At 42.8% G+C, this 22,071-nt stretch overlaps 1 protein-coding gene across 5 annotated transcripts in view; it reads right to left on the bottom strand.

Annotated features, from left to right (window-relative positions):
* Positions 1–16,592: 16,592 nt before the first annotated feature.
* The window catches only part of SLC52A2 (solute carrier family 52 member 2), a 180,651-nt gene continuing 175,172 nt past the window's right edge, over positions 16,593–22,071 (bottom strand). For 3 of the 5 annotated variants that reach the window (XM_078686457.1, XM_078686460.1, XM_078686456.1), the window contains exons 6-8: positions 17,765–20,522; positions 16,870–17,528; positions 16,593–16,780 (exon numbers count right to left, since the gene is read on the bottom strand). In XM_078686457.1, the coding sequence (XP_078542583.1) occupies positions 20,310–20,522 (213 nt within the window). In that variant the 3' untranslated portion in view covers positions 16,593–16,780; positions 16,870–17,528; positions 17,765–20,309. Of the gene's footprint in view, positions 16,781–16,869; positions 17,529–17,750; positions 20,523–22,071 lie in introns of all 5 variants that reach the window. The other 2 variants (XM_078686459.1, XM_078686458.1) reach the window with 1 other exon arrangement.

Here is a 22,071-nt window from a genome sequence, read left to right as displayed (position 1 = left end):
TCGTTTTAGGGCCCCCGTGGGGGTCCAGGGCTGCCCCGGCTGAGTTACTCCCAGTTGCCCCGCTGGATAGTGGGCAACTGCAACACTTGCAGGCAACTTCTGTTTAGCCCCAGTGGCCCTAGAGCCTGAGGGCTCCCACGTTTGGCATTTGTTTTAGAGCCTAGGTGGCTCCAACAGAGGCATGGTTGTGCCAGTGCTGGTTTGTTGGCACTTCTGTCCAGGGCCACTAAGAGCCCATGCCACATTTGAGTATTTTCCAGCTGCTCAGCAAGTAGTGGGCAGCTGCAACGTTTAGGCTGGGCCCATCTTGGTAATCTTTCAGCTGTCCAGCAAGTAGTGGGCAGCTGCATCCTTTAGGCCTGACCTCTTGTGCACTCTACGCCTGCTGCGTGCGCAGCCAGCCCTGACTTTTGGACATAGGGCGGTGGTGCCCTTTGCGAGGCCAGTGGGCCTGGGGACAATTTGCCGGTGTTGTGCCCCTGCCTGGGGCGCACTGTGTCTATACCTAATGTGATTCTGCGCAAGATAATTGGTGATTTGTGTTCAAGTTGGTAATCACCTGATGCCTAAATGTGATTTATGCGTAATGTGGAATGCATTTATGCCAGTGATACCTCTAAATGTGTTTACATGATTAGGAGGTTGTTTTGCCTAGTAGAATTTATACTAGTGAGTTTATGTTTTCCTGAGTGATCTATGCCTAAGGTGATTAGGATTGCGTAGTGTGTACCTACCTTTTACCAGTGGTTACTGGTTGTGTCCTACAATTGTAATTTCATGCTACAAATGTTCTATGTTTTTTAACAACAAGGGAGCCCCAATGAGTCAGCACAGGACCTCTGGGAACATAATAATTTCAAACAACAGTGGTCCCATGCATACTTTGTGAACAGAAAAATGAATATAGACAACATTGATCTATATTGGTTTAGACATGTCCAGCCAGACAGAGGTCGCAATCTTTACTAGATCAAAAAAATATAAAACAAAGGATTCCTTCAACAATTCACCGTAGTGGGGCACAAGCCTGTACCCAAACACATACAGGTAATTACTGTTTACAGAAGAAAGAAAACAGGGCTATTAGGAAAGATCGAGGGTTTCTGTGAATTACAGTAAAACAGAAAATCCAAAAGGCACCTTTACACATACATAGTACATATTATACAATCTGTATAGGGTGCACATATAGGTCGACGGCGTTTCGATCCCGCTAAGAATTCATGGGGATCATCATCAGGACAATGGAATGAAACCTAATAGTTATTAGCCTCTATTGCCTAAGAAGATGGGAGGAAAAGGAAAAAGTATAATGAGAGAAGGATTATCATAAAAAGATACGCTCGAGCGCTTGGTGACGTGGGCGTGGCGAGAAGAGACTGGTGAGCCAGTGTCTTAGAAGGAGGTTGTGTAATGATGACCATAAGGGCGACCGCTTATGCTATGTGGAGTCTGACTGAGTCCCAAGGAGGTGAAGGACCAGAGTGCGTGAACGACGAAGGAATAATTTATTAAACAAAATACAAGGTGGGAGGAAATAGTGAACGGTGCAAGTGTGTGAAGGAAATGCCCATTTTTGCTTTCAAAAAGGACAAAAACCTGAAGAATCATTTGGTTAGGGCTGCTCTCCCTTTGACAAATAGCTCAAATACCACACTTAATGATCTCTGGTTACTACCGCCCCTCAGGGGCCATGCCAAATGTGGTAATTGTGTTGTGTGTGATTTTCCAATTGACTGTAAGGAATTCACTTTTAAAGATGTGAAAAATGAGTTGAAAACATTCACCAATTGTAATAGCTGTAATCGTGTGTATGCCATCTTTTGTCCATGCAATTTGATTTATGTGGCCAGACGAAGCAGAAAATTAAACTCCGTATCTCGCAGCACCGGAGTAGGATTAGATGCAAAACCGCCAATGCTCCCCTTGTCGAACATTTTAATACCAAGGGTCACAGTGAAAATGACATACGCTGGACCGTGATCAGTCAAATAATCTTACCACCTAGAGGCGGTGATCTCACGAAATTACTAAACAAAGAGGAATTAAAATGGATTATCAAGACGGACAGTCTCAATTCTGGGTTGAACCTACAGGAAGACTGGACTACCCTAATTTAATGCAATGAATATACGGAGACTGCTATGTACCCTACACAAGAACTGTACAATACATGTGTGCTAATGTACATTTTATGTGGCTGGTCAACAGGAACTTAACTCAATGTTTTTCTCTTTATGTATTTAATTATTTTAATCTTTTCTGTCATTCACCTTTTATCACTGCACTCTACCTAACACAGTACGTGGGTCACTCCTCCAAGATGGCTGCCAGGCCTAATCCTTGGTTGTCCTTCTCCTAATTCTATGTCCAGTCTCCTCCATGCAGAGGTACCCCTCCAAGATGGATGCCAATTCTATCCCAGGTCAGTCCTCTCTTTACCTTCATGCCGGCTTCCAGCCTATTAGAGTTGCCGTTAATTTTGGCAGTTATCCGGAGAAACGCTACTGCATCCCGAGGGAGTTACAGACCCCGACTGACCCGGTAAGCACCTGCAGTCATGCACCGTCTGTAATAGAATACCCACCCCAGATCGTACCTGCTCCTAACTGCTCGCTTTCTTTCACAGGGGCCCCCTTATAATTACGCGATCAAGCTGACGCATCCTCCACAAGCCCCCGTAACTGGTAAGTCAAATCCACGGAGCCTTACACCGCCCCGTCCTTTCCACTGCGGCTCCCGCCCTTATGACCTCTCCAATTCCTTCCCTCAGGGCAGCTTCATCCAATCCCCCAACTCGCATTAATGAGAATGCCAGCTCTTGCCCCGGAGGTAAGCCCCGACCCACGTTACTGCCTTTTCACTGCGCCGTAATCACAGCTCTCGTATTATAGGCATGGTTTGATTAATTTAGGCGCACCACTACCGTTTTTTATTAAGCCTTCACAGCTTCCTTGACTATGCAAGCACCATTGCATGTTTATGATTCTTGAGATCTACTACACATTCATTTTGGAACGTGTATGGCTGAGCACTCAGTAAGGAACGTGTATGTCTGGACACAACCTCAGGTCCCTTGATCCCTCTTCACTGATTTTTCACAACGGTCCCAACCGATTAATTCCGGTTGTACCTCCACACACCTGCGCCGTTTACCTTATTCGCTTTTATAATGCCTTTCTTACGTAATGTGATGACTCGACACTCCATCAACCGTTAACTCATCGACACCACTTCATCGGCCTAATCTATCACTCCTGATGGTTCCTTCACACACTTGCACCGTTCACTATTTCCTCCCACCTTGTATTTTGTTTAATAAATTATTCCTTCGTCGTCCACGCACTCTGTTCCTTCATCTCCTTGGGACTCAGTCAGACTCCACATAGTATAAGCGGTCGCCCTTATGGTCATCGTTACACAACCTCCTTCTAAGACACTGACTCACCAGTCTCTTCTCGCCACGCCCACGTCACCAAGCGCTCAAGCGTATCTTTTGATGATAATCCTTCTCTCATTATACCTTTTCCTCCCATCTTCTTAGGCAATAGAGGCTAATAACTATTAGGCTTCATTCCATTGTCCTGATGATGATCCCCATGAATTCTTAGCGGGATCGAAACGCCGTCGACCTATATGTGCACCCTATACAGATTGTATAATATGTACTATATGTGTAAAGGTGCCTTTTGGATTTTCTGTTTTACTGTAATTCACAGAAACCCTGGTTCTTGCCTAATAGCCCTGTTTTCTTTCTTCTGTAAACAGTAATTACCTGTATGTGTTTGGGTACAGGCTTGTGCCCCACTACGGTGAATTGTTGAAGGAATCCTTTGTTTTATATTTTATTGATCCAGTAAAGATTGCGACCTCTGTCCGGCTGGACATGTCTAAACCAATATAGATCAATTTTGTCTATATTCATTTTTCTGTTCACAAAGTATGCATGGGACCACTGTTGTTTGAAATTACAAATGTTCTATGTTCTACTAAGTGCTATTTCTACTATGAGCTGATTCTGACAGTGGCCCACGTGGACCTGGCCTGTGTAAATAATCCCCTGTAAATACTGCCCAGTGCCAGTTTTCGCAGTGTATCTGTGTGATTATGATCTAATGTGTTTATGGTAATACAAAGGCTATTTTTATATATAACCTTGTGTGGAGTTCCTTTTTGTGGTGTACCTAGTGTGTTGCTGCTGTGTGTGTGTTGCGCAAACGCTTTACACATTGCCTCCGGGATAAGCCTGACTGCTCGTGTCACGCTACCAAGGGGGTGAGCAGGGGTTATCTTGGTGTGTAACTCCCTTGCCCTGACTGGAGTGGTGGTTTCTGCCTGGCTTTGGCGCAAGCCTTAGCCAACCAGAAATTCCATTTCCAACAGTCTCATTTTCAACTATACTTGGCGTAACTTTACTGTTTCTGAATGTTGGCTCCGTTGAAAACTCTCACAACTTCAGCTGTAATTGTTTCCTCCTGGTGAATTTAATCATTCAACATTCTTAGTTCAGTTGGAAACACTGGACAAAAGAAAAAGAAAAAAAAGGAAGTAGTAAAGGATATGGTGGGATCTTATTTAAAGAATTTTTGATCTGGAGTAAAATGCCACTGTAATATTATAGATTTTCTGTTTTTAATCCGCTAAATCACAAAATTGGAGAGAACACTGGTAACCAACTATGTAGAGCACTGTCAACTCTACTCAGGACAGTGCAAGCTAACAAAGACTCATCTCATTCTGTGACGGGTATTTGCGGCACTTTTGACCTGTATATAAATAGAACACAATGTACAAATAATCTCTCATGAGGATGCCCAGTAGTTATCTCTAGGTAGTCTAGAAAATGGACGTATTCTTTGAAATGAGCTATGCCTAAGATTATGAAAGTGTAAACGGTCACCATTCTTCAAGAATTGACATTGGTTAAGAGTGATGTATGTATCTAATCATACCAGACTGCAAATCAGTGTTTGGTACGTTGTTGAAAAAAGCTGTGCAAAACAACGGATGTCCAAACTGTAGCACAGAGAACTTTCAAATTTAGTTGTTAAGGATAGTAGAAAATATGTTATCCTGACACTGCAAATATATAGACCAGATGGCACTTAATTGAATACTGACATCAGGAACTTTAATTATGGTCAGATATCAGTATATCGGAAAACTTACACTTGTTGCAGAATCATGGTAGTTTAGGAGAGAGCCATACGTCAGGTCATTACACAGTCTATTTGAAAAATAGGTCAAGTTGAACTGTAATTACACTTGTCTAACATTCAAGGAGAGGTTACTAAAGAACTTTAAGTAATCCTATCTATTATTTCTTGAACCACAGTTGTAGAAATTGCACAATGTTGTGCAGTAGTTTTTAACCTGGTGTCCAAGGACCCCTAGGGGTCAGTGTCACATTCAGGGGGACCGCCAGCTGTTTATTATTCTGCTAACATCAGTTAAATATCTCTACTTAAAAAAAGATAAATGTAAAACTGAACATTTTAAAACAGTCTGCCAATGAAGAAATTGGAGGCTAAAAATTAAGTTGGCAACCCTAGTTTGATTCATTGGAGCAGCCGAAGTACAAAGAAGTGTAGTATGGACAATAAGTGACCTCAAGTAAAGCACTAAATACATAAAGTGGAAATTAGGAGCAAAAAAGACAAAGCAATATGATGGAGCTTATGTGCCTTTTAGAAATAAGTCCAAATTTTGAAACGCTTCAACCTTCTCACAAGAATTGAAATTTTGATTTTTGTATATTTTTTATCTGTGTATTAAATAAAACATTTCAAAATGTATGTATTTGTTGAATGTATACTTGTTTCTGTAGTTTTGTGCATTGTTTTGGAGCTCAAATCGGACAAATTGCTTAGTTGTGGGTCCCTGGTGTCCCGAAGTTATTCATTGAAGGTATCCAGAAGTCCAAATGTTAAGAACTGCTGATGTAGTGTATTCGAGCTAGTTTCTGAAATATAACTTTTGTAAATGTTGTGAATATGTGTTGTCATTCAGACCGACAAGAGTGATGAACACTGTAGGCCTGGACTTTTTTTTTTGATGAGAAGGTGAATTAATGTTTACTAGTAGTTTAGGGAAGCGTATGCAGTTGTTTAAGGTTTCTTCACTTTTCACTAAGCACTAATTGAGTAAAGTTGCAGAGAAAATGATGTCCACCATGCAGTGAACTGTAGTATTTGCTCTTTACAGTTGACATACTAACATGTACAGCTTTTATGGGTTTTTTAAATGATCCTAAGAATTTGTCCCCATAGTTCCATGAGCGCAAACATTTCTTAGAAGTCCTGAAAGCATACAGGTACTACAAGTGGTGCACTAGTCCTCAAGGTGAAACAGCACTTGCTGAGAACAAAACTAACTTTAAGTAGTATTAATAATGACATTTGTGAACTTTTTTTTAATCAATGAATATACGTGGTTTTATGATTTTCTTTTAATGATAATTACAATTTTTCCCATGATAACAGTACTGAGATATATTCTGAAAGTGTAAATAGGAAATTTTGTATGTCTGTTTATAAGATTTATTTTTTATGTTTAAGTATATAGAACAAGAATTAGTAACATCTACTACAGAAGATGATATCAAATGAATAAATACTGAAATTAGTGATCATAAATTAGAACAATTAAGATAGTTCAATACTGTTAAAATTGTCGCTTTTAAAAGTTTTATAAATGGAAAACCCTAAAGGAAGAATTAAGACCATCTGGTCGATGTTGAGGAAGAAATGGCTATCTCATGCTGAGGAACTCCTGGTTATTAAAAAATTCAGTAAATTGTTTTTGAACAAAACTGCAAATTTTATAAAGTGTTTTTCTATGGTTATGATGTGAACGGGATGGGCTGTTGGTTCAAGACTGATTTGCATTTGGATGGGTCCAAATTGGGGTGGCATAGTGAGCAAAATAACAATGGATTAAACCCAGATCTCTTGACTGGGGTGAGTGGTTGAAGAATGTCAGCACTCCGTCTGTCATCTTAATGTGTCCGCTATAACTGGCCAAGGGTATGCCTAGAAGTCGGTCCCTTGCTCGCTATGCCACTGAATTCAAGCTAGCCTGGCTGATGAGGGGTGATACCCAGCAACTGGTCCCAGGATTCTTGATTACGGTCCAGGGAGGACTTGGCCTAGCAGTTCAGGCCGGACTGTTCCCATGAGGAGTAGGGTCAAGACTGATTTGCATCCGGCAGTGTCCAAACTGGGGTGGCATAGTGAGAAAAAGAACGATGGATTAAACCCAGATCTCTTGACGGGGGTGAGTGGTTGAAAAGTTTTAGCACTCCGTCCCTCATCTTGATGTGCTTGCTATGTGAAAACAGGCCATAACAAGAAACTTTTTAATACAAAAACTATTTAATGTTTCTCAAACTCCTCAGTTTTAGTTTACAATAGACCACAGACACAAACGAGCAGATCTCTAAACATGTCACGTATTATGCGGCACTGTGAATGCGGGAATACATCATATCTATTAATGCATGCCACTCTCTTACTTTCTCTCCAGACTAGTGGAGATTCTGGCTGCCTAGCAGTTTTTCCTCTTCCTAAACACCAGACATAACAATGTTTACCCTACATAGAGTAAATGGTTTTATATATTTTGTTCACTGGTCCAGATTTCATCACATTGCTGGAGGAAGGATGTTGTTGACAGAACTCACAAGAGTTTTGTTAATGAAATACTAATATTCCACACAATTTTAAATGAAGTGGGTGCACTGTTAGACAAAGAACATATTCTGTTACACTTGAAGCAGCGCACCCTGTTTGCCAAACTCTAAATCACTCCCTTTGTTCTTATTTATGACCCTACGTCCTTATGTGTCAGAATGTTGTAGTACCTTACACTTCACTATAGAGGTTATACTGGTCGTTAAGTTCCATTCCCTTGTTACAAACCTTTGCCTTTGGCTCAGGCCTATAACAGTGGAGCAGGACTTTAATGGCTGTTATAATTCGCTATGGTGGGTTAGCTGGGTGTATTAGGATGTTCGGCTCTCATGGGCTAAGAGTGTTTTAACCTGCCTTAGCTTGGTATTACAGCCAATAAAGTCCCACTTACTTGTTATACACCTTCATTTGCTGCAGGTGTATAACACTGAAGTGGGCCTTTAATTACTGAAATTACCAGGTTGCGCAGCCTATAAATATATATTAGAACATTGGAATGTTGAGAGCTCCACTAAAGACAATGGAGCAGAAGCGGCATATAAATGCGCTCAGCACTACAATATCTTAATCCACAGCCTCTGCCTCCCTCTTCTCTGGACTCTCCAGGGCATGAGGATTGGGAATGGGAAAGAGGGGCTGAGGCTGTGGACCAGAACACACAGGACCCATTCCACCTCCCTTAGGTCACAATGTCATTGGAGCCTTAGAAGGAAAGCAGGGGGAATCCTGCTCAGCTCCTATGTCTCTCTGGTTTGGTTGAACACAGAAAAGCAGCTTGGTTGAACCCACAGAGACCCAGAGGCTCCTGTTAGCTTCCTTTTACAGGTGTTGCTGTGCATGCTCACCATGAACAGCTGCGGCCTTTCTCTTCTCGCAAGAGCTGAGAAACAAACACTCTGGAGCCATTGGGCAGGGTGTTCAACCCCATCTGCCTCCCAGGAGTTGTGTTGAAATGTTCTAATAGCCTTATAACTTCCCGTATCCTTCAACCTCGCTTTTGTTTTGGGCCTATAACGCTGGCGTTGGCCTTGAATATAGCCTTATAGCCCTCTGTAGTGGGCTATACTGGCTATTAAAGGCCCTCTCCAGCGTTAAAGGCCGAAGGCGAGGGCCTTTAACAAGGGAGAGGGACTTTAATAGCCGGTATAGCCCAGCTACGAAGGGCTATAAGAACATTCTTCCACTAGAGGGCAGAATGTTCTAAGAAATAAAACAAAGCTTTAAGGGAGCGCGCGGGGATTGGAATCCCCTCAGCGTCCCTGAAGGCTTTGTTAACAGTCAGAGCTGTGAACAAAGAAACATTGGAATGTTGGAGCTCCAGGCTCATACCAGCCATTATAAGCCCGGAGCACTCCATTGTTTTCAATAGAGCTCCCAACATTCCAATGTTCTAATGGCTGATATAGCCCGCTAAAGGGACCTATACGGATATATTAGGGCATTCTGCACTCATGGGGTAGAATGTTCTTATAGTGTTACATAATGCACAAAAGGTATGGGGAAAAAAGCAATATTCCTGGAATAACAAAGCTATGCGTTGCAAAAGGTGAAATCAAAAATCGGGGAAAGGATGTGGATACAAAGGCCTCACCCACTCTTCAGTGGCATGCTTCACCGGCCAGTCCGCCCCACCATGTTAAGATGAAACTTACATGGTGGACTCAATCTCACCGTGGAGAGAGATCAGAATAATGGTTCTCTGGTGATAAGCGGGGTCCAGATCTTTGCCTAAAACAAACTCATTGTAAACCCCGGTATTTCCTTTATTCTTGGATACACTCGGCTGGATTAAAAAATTAAACTTGAAGATGCTACTGGGAACCTATGTCTCGAGCTTCATATCCTCAAATCGTGTTACGGCTTGCAGAAGCCGGCCAATATGGCCATTAAAATACTAACCCCTTTCTATAGGCTTTTGCCTGTAAGTTGGGCCTATAAAAGTTGACTTGGCCTTTATTGGCCATTACAGCCAGATACTGTAGCCTCTTGTTAAATTAGAATTAAGATAAAAACAAACCCCCTTTTAACTCAAGAGGGTGGTTCCAAAAAGGACAAGGTGTTTTGGAACTTTCTTCATTTTTAAATTGTTTTTTTCTTGTTGGGGAAAAACAGGGACTCATAACTTGGATCCAAAAAAAGGGAAATTATTTTTGTCATGTACCCTGATGGGTGACCACTAAGCTTAGTCTTGCTGTGGTACTGTTCTTCCTCAGAGAGCATTTAGCCACAGTACATGCCCATTGTGGTAAACCTTACACCAATATCATTCGCCGTAGCCTTTGAAGTGTCCCGTGACATACTAGCAAAGGGTTTCAGCAGTTCTTCGTGGACGGACATGGCAGCAGAAGTAGATGGTCCTGCTTCTTCTCCTCTACCACACTTGGATGCGATAAACCGATTCCTGTGCCATGCATTCAACTATTTATGCACGTCATTGGTCCAAAAACTGTATTTCTTTCCAGTTCCTCAGCTGTAATCCCGGCTGCACAGGTTGTATGTCAAGATTTTTGCTGACACCTTTGCTCCTTCAGGAATTTTCAAATATGCCAAGCCACTGACTCAGGAGTGATCCTGGTCGCCTCCTCCTCCTATCCCACATCTTGAGGGGGCTGGGAGCTGGGCTGTCTCCTCCAGAAGCCATTTCTAAGTGATATTCCCCAAAAAGAAAAGGTTTTGCAATACATTAAGGTACAAGGTGCAGCAGAACTTTGCTTAATCAAGGACAGATTCAAAATGCTTTCCAGAGGTAGATTGTAGTTCAAGGTGCAGATACATTAAATAGGATGACTGAAAACACACCTAAAATTAGAAAATGCCCAAAAAAACTTCAAGACATCTTGCTTGTTTGTACCTATGAGGAAATGTCTTGATTCAAAGTTTAAATAAAATCATCCTTTCATAGTAAACACTTTTTTTTTATGTTACAGGTCCAGCCTGACCCAGAGCAGGAAGTAAAACCCAAACAGTACTCCTGCCCCAGGCTCTTACTGGCTCCCAGGGACATGCAGGAGTACAGCAGTGCCTGACTGGGGGAGGGGGACAGGGTGGGCAAAAAAATACAAATAATAAAAAAGCAGCAATTTCAATGGCCACTCAAGAAACACTACAGAAAATATAAGGCCACACCCTTTAGAAATATCCTCAACTCTTTTTCCTGACTACCATTACTGGATTGTTTAAGAGACAGTTTGCACTAAATGCAACCTGAAACCATCATGTCCTCAGGCAAAAGTGGACACCTGAAACACCAAGCACATTATGCACAGTGGCCCTGAGAGGTGCAGCATCTAAAGATGGTGGCATCACTATTGTTCCATCCAGTGCTCCTACAACAAGCAGGACATGTGGAGGAAACACCGGTGTTGCAGTTTTTCGCACTTCTCCCTGGCAAATAAAAATATAAGTGCGCAGGAGGTTATGTGCACTCTGTGCAGACAGGTGCTGCATAGAAGAAAGCAGGGGAATCGAGAAGCACGCGAGGGCTATGCATCCCAGTAGTATACGTTGTTCAGAGATGCAGCAAAGGTGAGCAGTACAAGGTGAACCAGCTTCGCTGCAGGAAGGGCTGCATAAAGAACAGAAAGCCAAATGATGAACGGTCACTAAATAGCGGCCTGTTGTGAAAGTTATAGAATAATATATTCAACAGTCATCACCACACAGAACACAAAGAGTTGCACAAAAAATATAAGAAATGAAAACTGTGCTAAGCTAATAAATAATTAAAAAGGTGTGAAAATAACACAAAAAACTAAAATAGATACTTCCAAAACTCCTGTTCACACAAGCACAGATTGTGTGTAGATGGGGAGTGTGGGGGAGGAGTGTTCACAAGGCCTGATCAGACAGCAGACTCTGCAGGCAACCACCTGATGCACACAACTGAAGATTGTATGCAGTGGGGGAATCGGGAGAATAGGAAAGAAAAACAGAAATTCACAGAAAAAAACAAAGGTTAAAGTGACGTTATAGTTAGGTGGCAATCTAATACACAACAGAATGATTATAAAACGTAAAACCATTAAAATATGGCTGTTCTATTTTAGTGAGCTAACTAGAACTTGCACCTGGCATTTCATTCATGACATGAAATCACCTCATTGGTGACATCACTGATGACATCATCCAAGCTACTGCACCTAAAATTACTCCATAAACCACAAGATCATTTTATAAAGCAAACATGGGTCTCACAAACATATACGGCATAGATTGACTGTAAATACATCTGTAAATACACAAAAACCTGGGTGTCTAATAAGAGACAACTATGTCTCTAAAAAACATATACTGTGTTGAGTTTACCAAATGCATAACTCAATTACAGAAAATGTTTGAATAAGGTTTTGACAATCCGACGCATGTAACCACCTGCAAAAGTAGGTGAGATCCAAAATCCAGAGTTGGATTACCATCAAAATCTTGTTGGTGGTCTGATTTTTCTCATCTGGTCATCCACAGGACTGAGCTGGTGTGTCTCCAGATTAGCGAGACTACTTCCAGAACAGCCTGGTAGGACATGGGTCAAGCCCACAATCGCTCATGTGACCATGCGTAGGATCACCAAATAGAACAATAGGCAGTGCAAAGGTGAAAGTGTAAAAAGTGAAATTAAAAGAGAATAGAAAAATCACAGTAAGAGAACTTTAATAGCTGTGAGTTCCTTTCCATTTAAAAACCAGAACAGCGCAAAATCACAGTATCAACAAATAACTGTTTAGGGGCCAACATGTTTCAGCCATACAGGGGAACACTCCCTAGGCTTTCGTCAGGGCCTCTGTTCTTATAAACTCTTGCTACTGCTTGTGCAATTCACAATCATAGTGAAAACAAAAACACAGTGACAACTTTAAAGGATATGTTTTCTCATTCCTCCTTGTCAGCAGGTATGTAATTTACCTAGAAAGTGCAAGATGGTGTAAGTGCATCGGATATAAAACCATATAATGTAATTAGAAAAATTGAAAAAAGGACCAAATGGTTCCTTACTCACCCATCTCGACAGGGGAGAATACCTCACCTCACCTGGACCAAACTCAGAATAAGGGAGGCCACGCACTAAGAACAAGAAAAGGGAGTTCAAAAATAAAAATCCAGCTAAGAACCTGGGTTTTATTACTTATGTTGTCATCCCTATAGAGACTATGTTCTGTGCTCAATGCTCTAGCAGCCAAAAAGGAGCCAGGCTCACCCACATGTAGTAGGACTGCCTAGACTGAATATGTAGTTAACTGTAATCATATGTACAAAGGGCTTAACATTTATATATACAACAGAGGTTACACTTACCTCTCCGTCGTTGCCCCAGGCAAAGTCTGAGGTTGTACACGTGTCCACGTGTTCGAGCAGGAAAGCGTTCTGACTCCAAATAACCCTTACAGACCACATATCCACTGGTGGAAGCGTTATATTGATGACATTCTCATCATCTGGCGAGGGGATGATGAGTCTATCATATCGTTCCACCAGTGGCTGAACACTCAAAATCGTTTTTTGAGATTCGCTTTGGAGAAAAGCAAAGAAAGGATTTCCTTCCTTGATCTGTCAATCTTTGTTACACCTACTGGTCTCGAAACCGAACTTTACAAGAAACCTTTAGCCAGAAACTCGTTGCTCCTTTACGAGAGCCAACATCCCAAATCACTTAGGGATAACTTGCCCTACGGGCAATTTCTACGAGTTCGGCGTAACTGCTCAACGTCTACCAGTTTTCAAAAACATGCTGAGGGCTTGTCCAAACAACTTCAAGCACGACATTATCCAAAAAAACTGATTGCACAATCATGGAAAAGAGCAGCAAACAACCATCGCGATGCTTTGTTGGAGGTCCCTGTTAGAAAACCACCCTTGGACCGTTTGACTTTAGTGACCACTTACAACACAAAGTCAAACCAATTCCAACGCATTGTGAGAAAAAATTGGAAAATTCTCAATTTTGGCATTGAGGAAATGCAATTTCCTCTTTTTGCCTTCAAAAGGTCTACTAATTTGAGGGACCGTTTGATACATACCCGTCCCAGAGACCCTCCTGGAAGAACAGTAGGCACACTCTGGAACACTGCAGCAGTTGCTGGACACCATCCCTGTGGCAACTGCTCAGTGTGCCCCCAAACCCAGAAAGTTTCCCAAATTGAGATAGGCACAGATCGTCCCTGGATTCTCAAGAACTTTACCAATTGTAATAGTTCCCATCTCATCTACTTACTCACATGCCCATGTCAGGAACAATACGTGGGCATGACCAGGAGAAAAGTACGGACGAGAATGTTGGAACACAAAAGCGCTTTTTGCTGTAAAAAGAGCATTTCCAGACTGACCAAACATTGGATAGAGTTCAATCATAGTGAAACTGACTTCTCTTGGACAGTGTTGGAGAAGCCATTTATACCGTCACATATTGGAGACTCTACTAGATACTTGTTCACAAGAGAACAGAAATGGATTTTTCGATTATCCACGGATTCCCGGGGTTTGAACGATGAAATTCCGTGGACTACATTATGATAACATATTCCGTGGATAACAACATGATTCATACAATATATCCATGTTCTGGCTCCTACAAGCAGTTCTGTTTCAGCTATAATGTTGGTTGCTAAGTTAGTACATTAGACAACCTTTTTCCACACACAAGGTACCTGGTTGTACACAAATGCGGATATACAACTACGATTTTCCACTAAGCATATCTCCCGAGTACAATGGAGGCAAGCTTTCCAATTTACAATTGTCTTCCATCAGACCCCACCATACACAGTGGTTAGTCTTCATAATTTTGAATTATAAGTCATACAGGGTCAATATAGTTCCAATGTATACATTCAGTTAAAATATACACCCTTGTATGTACATACAAAGCACATAGGTGGCTCTTCTAATATTGTTTGTTAAACTATGAATTTTTTAAACACTAAATTCAATAATTATAACAGTACAATTATTGGGTCCCATGGGCTTTACTATATCTAAAATAATTCTAAATATTAAGCAAGTTATATTCGTTTAATCAGCGCGTAATTCTGACTCTACTTTGGAACTACACTGTCCATCGGTTTTCGAGTCCAAACTCCTAGGGTCGCGGGAGCCTCTCCCTTGAACTACAATCTCCTCCCCTTGTAGTTCCATCTAAATCTCGCGAGAACACGCGAATCACTTCCTGAAACGCCGCGTACACCGGAATACATACAAAAACTCTGATCGCGAGCAAAATGAAGAAAACTTTCCTGGCAATTGTGAGTGTTTATTAATATTGTTATGCCAAGGCACGCTGACATCAAGTACTTTAGAATGGAGTAGATACACGTTCAGATAACGGGAGCCTATGGGTGTAGACTGATGGGTGTACACTAAGTTGAACGTGCCTGTAAGAATGACCTCACCCCTCCCACTCGTTGCCTCCCCCAACCTCAGACTTTGCCTGGGGCAACGACGGAGAGGTAAGTGTAACCTCTGTTGTATATATAAATGTTAAGCCCTTTGTACATATGATTACAGTTAACTACATATTCAGTCTAGGCAGTCCTACTACATGTGGGTGAGCCTGGCTCCTTTTTGGCTGCTAGAGCATTGAGCACAGAACATAGTCTCTATAGGGATGACAACATAAGTAATAAAACCCAGGTTCTTAGCTGGATTTTTATTTTTGAACTCCCTTTTCTTGTTCTTAGTGCGTGGCCTCCCTTATTCTGAGTTTGGTCCAGGTGAGGTGAGGTATTCTCCCCTGTCGAGATGGGTGAGTAAGGAACCATTTGGTCCTTTTTTCAATTTTTCTAATTACATTATATGGTTTTATATCCGATGCACTTACACCATCTTGCACTTTCTAGGTAAATTACATACCTGCTGACAAGGAGGAATGAGAAAACATATCCTTTAAAGTTGTCACTGTGTTTTTGTTTTCACTATGATTGTGAATTGCACAAGCAGTAGCAAGAGTTTATAAGAACAGAGGCCCTGACGAAAGCCTAGGGAGTGTTCCCCTGTATGGCTGAAACATGTTGGCCCCTAAACAGTTATTTGTTGATACTGTGATTTTGCGCTGTTCTGGTTTTTAAATGGAAAGGAACTCACAGCTATTAAAGTTCTCTTACTGTGATTTTTCTATTCTCTTTTAATTTCACTTTTTACACTTTCACCTTTGCACTGCTTATTGTTCTATTTGGTGATCCTACGCCTGGTCACATGAGCGATTGTGGGCTTGACCCCTGTCCTACCAGGCTGTTCTGGAAGTAGTCTAGCTAATCTGGAGACACACCAGCTCAGTCCTGTGGATGACCAGATGAGAAAAATCAGACCACCAACAAGATTTTGATGGTAATCCAACTCTGGATTTTGGATCTCACCTACTTTTGCAGGTGATTACATGCGTCGGATTGTCAAAACCGTATTCAAACATTTTCTGCAATTGAGTTATGCATTTGGTAAACTCAACACAGTATATGTTTTTTAGAGACATAGTTGTCTCTTATTAGACTCCCAGGTTTTTGTGTATTTACAGACTGTATACTAGGGGAGATTAACCTGGGTAGGTCTATAATTTTTTCCCCTGGACCCTCCAAACCCCGTTCTAGTTTTCTTGTAAATACATCTGTGCATTTGTGCAATACAAACCGGGTCGCCATGTAGAGCAGTCTGATTCACTATCGTAAAATGTATGCAGTGCACATTTTCACTACTAGTAAAGTTTTAAGTGCAAACAGTTCTCCAAGGGGCAGACTGAGTGGGCCTAGTGTGAAATGCAGACGTACGTTACAAATAAACTGTGGCTTAAACCAAATTCCTGTTCCCAAAGTTTGTGAGAAAAATGAAAGCTTATGCTGCCAATATATACATTTCACCTGTCGATTTCCATGCAAAGAGTGGTCATGTACTGCTATCAACAACTGCTATATAAACCGGATAATTATTAGATACAGATGTTTATTTCTAGAAGTTCACAGAAAATTCTAAGACATTATACATTGTTGAAGAATATACAACATATTGGTGACACTTTCAGGAAGTTTAATTCGCAGCACGATTGTAATCGGTTTTCTTTGGTGTGCGCCATTCTGCTCATTTCTGGAATACGTGTAGTGTATTTTTACAAGCTACAGAGGGTTGTCGATAGGACCTGGATGTCCATACCTAATCAGGGGCCTATGCACAGATGTTAAGGCTTTGACTTAACATTCTATACCAGATGAGGTATTTAGCAGACACATCTCATTAACGTAAATAATCACCAAACACTCTTTAGAACGCTGTTCACTTTAATAACATGATGATTGCATTGCTTTTCCACAGAGCCATTACGAGCCTCACGCGCCCGAGTACCAATAAACCCATAATATCTACTAAATGTGCGTTATTTCACAGGCACGCTGCATGTTGGGAAACGTTCTGCCTGTTAGCACGACAGAGACGACAGAAAACTGGACCTAGTTGGAGCTCGCCGAATACCTTCCAGTATGAAAAGTGTATAGTAATCTGCCACATTCAGAGGATGAGGTCATCAGTGATGTCATTAAACATGTCTTCAGTGATGTAATAGGTCAGGGCATAAGCAGTGCATAGCGGGCGGATGTTCTAGTCAGCTCACTGAACTATAACTGCAAATTGCAGTGGCTTTTAGTTTTCAAACTTGATGTGTGTGACTGTCTCCCAACTAGAAGGTCACTAACTTTTGCTTTTTTCAGTGAATATCTATCTACCTACCTACCTATATCTACCTATCAACCTACCTATCAACCTACCTACCTATCAACCTACCTACAACCTACCTATCAACCTACCTACCTATCAACCTACCTACCTACCTATCTACCCACCTACCTACCTATCTACCTACCTACCTACCTATATAAAACAAACCCAACTAGGTCACTTTAACTTTTGCTTTTTTCAGTGAATATCTACCTATCCACCTACCTACATCTACCTACCTACATACCTACCTATCAACCTACCTACCTACCTATATAAAACAAACCCAACTAGGTCACTAACTTTTGCTTTTTTCAGTGAATATCTATCTATCCACCTACCTACCTATATCTACCTCCCTACCTACCTGCCTACCTATATCTACCTACCTATCTACCTATCTACCTACGAATCTACCTACCTATCAACCTACCTACCTATCAACCTACCTACCTATCAACCTACCTACCTATCAACCTATCTACCTATCAACCTATCTACCTACCTACCTATATAAAACAAACAGTGGAAGTTGCCACTGTGTAGTTACTTTTGGGTCAGAGTTTCCATAGGAAAAGGGGGCGTCCCAAAAGTGTGCTTTCCATTGTTACTTCCCATGGGAAAGTGTGCTTACTGATGCGGGGAAAAACCGTCTGAATGGAATTATCAAAATTTGGCTAAAAGTTCTATAACTTTACTCAGAAAGCACATTTTTTAAAAATCTGGTGGCAATCTGTTCAGCCATTTGAGAAATAAGCGTTTAAAGAGGTGCTGGGGTGGTTCTGAAGGGGTTAATGCCGTTAAAAAAGTTAGAGATTTCTGGACAGTTGGTGTTCAGATATGCTCTGATTGGCCCGTTCAAAGTGCATGGGTGGATTCGGATTGGCTGGCCACAACATGAAGTAAATGTTGTAGCAGCCATAGCCGGGCTGGTGGATTCAGACACCGAATCGCCCAGGACCATGTGGCGAGGCCTTGAATCAAAATAAAAAGTCTTCATTTCTGGTTGAGGATTCCACTGCACCGTTGCCTGGTACTGCACTACCCAGCACAGCACCTTCTGTGGTAGCATGGTACCGATAAAACATTCATAAAAAGAAAATGAATAAGAAGGGTTTGTCCACAGACCAGTCCCTGCAGCCAACCACCAGTGTGCAGGCCGCAGGTGGTGGGCACTTGGCCACCAGCTGGGGGAGAAGGGCGCTAGGCCTGGCCGGACGCTAGGCCCTGCGCCCATGCCCCAGCTGTGCATGGCTTTGGTATGGCACAGCGGTGGGTCGGGCTGGGCTCCTGTGGGGTTGGGTACCAATGGAGGGATGAGGCAGGGTTAGTCCATAGGTTGGGCACCAGCGGGACGTTAGGCACCCTTGGTGGCTGGGGGGCCGGGGGGTGGGTCGGACGTAGGCTGCTTGAGTGCGTTAGACATATGTTCAACTTTAAAAATGATCTGGAAAAAAATAATCACAGAACTTCCCTGAAAGAACCAAAAGTTAAAGTGAAATTGTAGTTATGTGATAGAATGAAGTAAGAGCTACTGTTTAAACAAAAAAAAAAAACTTACATTTGCCAGTTATACTCCAGTGAAATAACCATACCTTGCACCTCGTCATGCACTGCTTACGACCTGATATTTCATCACTAATGACATGGCAAATGACCTTACTGATGACATCACTGACATTGCATAGGACATCTTAAATAACATTATCTGTGATACAGCTATTCACATTACTCCATAAGCCCTTCCATCATTTAAAAAAAGATAGCTGTTGGTAAAGGACCCATCGCCATACACAGCATAGAGTGAGTGTGAGTGTGTGTGCAATATCAAGTGCAGGTCCACAGTTAAATGATGGTTCCTATTTTTACTCAAGACCCTTCCCACACCCCTGAAGAAGGGGCTCTCTTTTTTTGTATTTATTGCATTAGGCCAGGCCTTTCCACTTATCGGTCTGACTAGAATTATGACCCAATTTAGAGTTTGGCGGACTCTTTACTCTCACAACGGTGACTGATAACCCGTCCGCAGAAATATAAACCCCATAAAACCCTATCAGATTTATATTGCGGCAGACAGCGGGATATCCGTTATCGTTGTGACGGAGTAACATGTCCGCTGAAATCTTAATCTGGCTCAAAGCCCAAACTTTGATGCAGTCGAATACAGAGTCAGCCGAACCTTCAGCAGACATGCCACAGTTCCCTCCCGCCGATCTATACAGTAACAACCCGGTAGCGTGAATGAGCACTATGGTCCTTTCCTTTCTACTGTGACGATGAGTACGAGAAGTCAGAGACGGTCATACCTTTTCCCGCCACACTGTTGACAAGAGCCAGGCAAAATGAATCACCATTGTGTTTTCTGAGAATTAAATATTTACTACATCTACCTAGTTCTCCAAGATAAGTTCCTACAATTTCTTAATCTATATCCTGAAGAAAAAATTCATTGGCCAAAGCCATGAAAGGAATGTCGCCAGTGGAACTTCTGAAATACAGACATTATGAAAAGATTATTCACACACATTTAAACACTAATAATGCCAACAATTCTTGAAAAAATTAATACAAACAGTCTAAAACAAAAAGTTTAAGATAGATACAACCCAGCTTTTGATTCTCAGCAAGAATTTGATGTGATTTCGTTTTTTCAGAGAACCTCAGAGGAATATCTTCACATTGAGCAGGTGGGCCTGGAGAGCGGAGACATCTTGAGCACCTGCTCGACTGCTCATGAAGAAGAGATGAGATTTGGTCAGAAGTTGTAGGCCTCCTCGGTTCATCCACGAGTCGCTAGCAGCTTACCCTGACAGTAGTGTTCCTGGTGGCCCCTGGCTGCTCACCAGGAGCCACGTGCGGCTGGGATGTTGGCAATCCACCTTGGTCAATAACAAACAGTCTGGTAGCGAGACCAGGGCGGCTCTGGTAGAGGCGTCAGGCCGGGCAGCTGTCCACACAGTCCTGTCCGCTCTGAAAGAGGTGGTAGAGGCTGACCATCGGGAACATGACCAGAGCCCCCACCAGGGAGCCGGCTTGGATGGCCACTCCACACCAGACCAGCGCTGCGTGCCCCGCCTCGTGCAGCAGGCTCCCGATCGCCACCTTCAGGTAGGAGAAGAGGCCAAGGAAGAGGATCCAGCAGACGACCTGAGGAGAAGGAGAGAAGTGGCACATGGTCAGTACAGAGAAAATGGCAGCTGGAGAGCAGGGGTGCAGTGAGTCAGAGGAAAGCCGAGGTACAGCAGGCATGGAGTCAGAGGATAGGCAAGGGAGAGCAGGCATGGAGTGAGCACAGAGGAACACGCGGCGGAAAAGCAAACATGAAGTGAGTAAGAGGACAGGTAAGGGAGAGCAGACAAGCGAGGGACAGCAGGCATGCAGCCAGAGGATAGGCGAGGGAGAGTAGGCAGGGAGTGAGCACAAAGTAACACAGCGGGAGAGCAAACAGAGCAAGTAAGAGGACAGGCGAGGGTGAGCAGCCATGGAGAGAGTCAGACGAGAGAGAGGCATGGCAGAGCAGGCATGGAGTGAGTCAGCGATTGGGAGGACAGGTGCTCAAACTAAGGACATCTAGGCGGTGGGTTTCATGAAGTTGAAATCTTTAAAAAGTTCCTTTATCTGGTTTCTGAGGAGACGAGAAAGACAATACTCCCATGCTTTAGTCACCTCTTGCCTGACCTACTTGAATAGTCTGTACCTCAGCCTCCCTGCGTATCTGACACACAGACTCCAGAAATCAGCAGCAAGATTAATTAGGAGAGTCCCACAGCGCCATCACAATTCTCCTCATCTGAGACATTTGCACTAGCTCACGGTTGAACAGCGTATTACATTTTAAGCGCCAACGTTGGCCTTCCAAGCTTTCCCCAGTGTGGCCCCTCGCTACTACACTAACAGACTGGTCCCATGCACCAAAGAGAGGGTTCTGCGATCCAATAACAGCCGCCTCCTACGGATCCCTCAATTTCTAAAGTTCCTCGCGGGGGAAGCTCCTTGACTGTTGCCAAACTTTTTAACAATCTTCCAGCCAAGCTGCACTGGGTGGAACATGCAGGGGCTGAGGACTGATGAAAAATCAGGAGCCAGACGAGGGAGAGAGTGTAGAGTGAACCCGCCGCTATCGGCAGAGCGAAAGGGCATATGCAGCGACCAGAGAACTAACTGACAGAGGCAGCAGGCATGTGAGGAGAAAGGGGACTCGAACAGAGAAGAGACGATAAGGAGAGACAGACAAAAATAAAGGAAGGAGGGGATGCACCGAGTCCACCCACCCACATACACTGAGGAAATGGCGGGATAAGAGGAGCTGAGCAGAAACCCAGACTTCGAGGTCTCACCATCTGCAGAATGAGGGTCCCTCAAGCATGGAGAGGGTCCCCCGAGTTAAGATGTGGCAAATGCTCAGTTTCACAGGGTTATCTCCCATGATATCTCACCAGGAATGCGCAATTTAAAATGTACAGGGACGCAGGACCACTTTTTCTATTTAATCGTTTAATGTAGCGCTCAATCCCCTCTTATGTATGTGGGCACTTTACATTCAACAAGACCTAGTCAAGGCAATCTCAACAGTCGACAAACGTATATCTGTAAGGACTAAATACAGAAACACTGATCTGACCACAAATACATGAAACCAATAGGATGAATCAGTCTACTTAATCATCAGCCCAGAATCCAACCTCACTTCCTGTTT

Source organism: Lissotriton helveticus, chromosome 4_1 (assembly GCF_964261635.1).
Source record: "Lissotriton helveticus chromosome 4_1, aLisHel1.1, whole genome shotgun sequence".
Lineage (NCBI taxonomy): Eukaryota > Metazoa > Chordata > Amphibia > Caudata > Salamandridae > Lissotriton > Lissotriton helveticus.
This window is presented reverse-complemented; position numbering and strand designations above follow the sequence as displayed.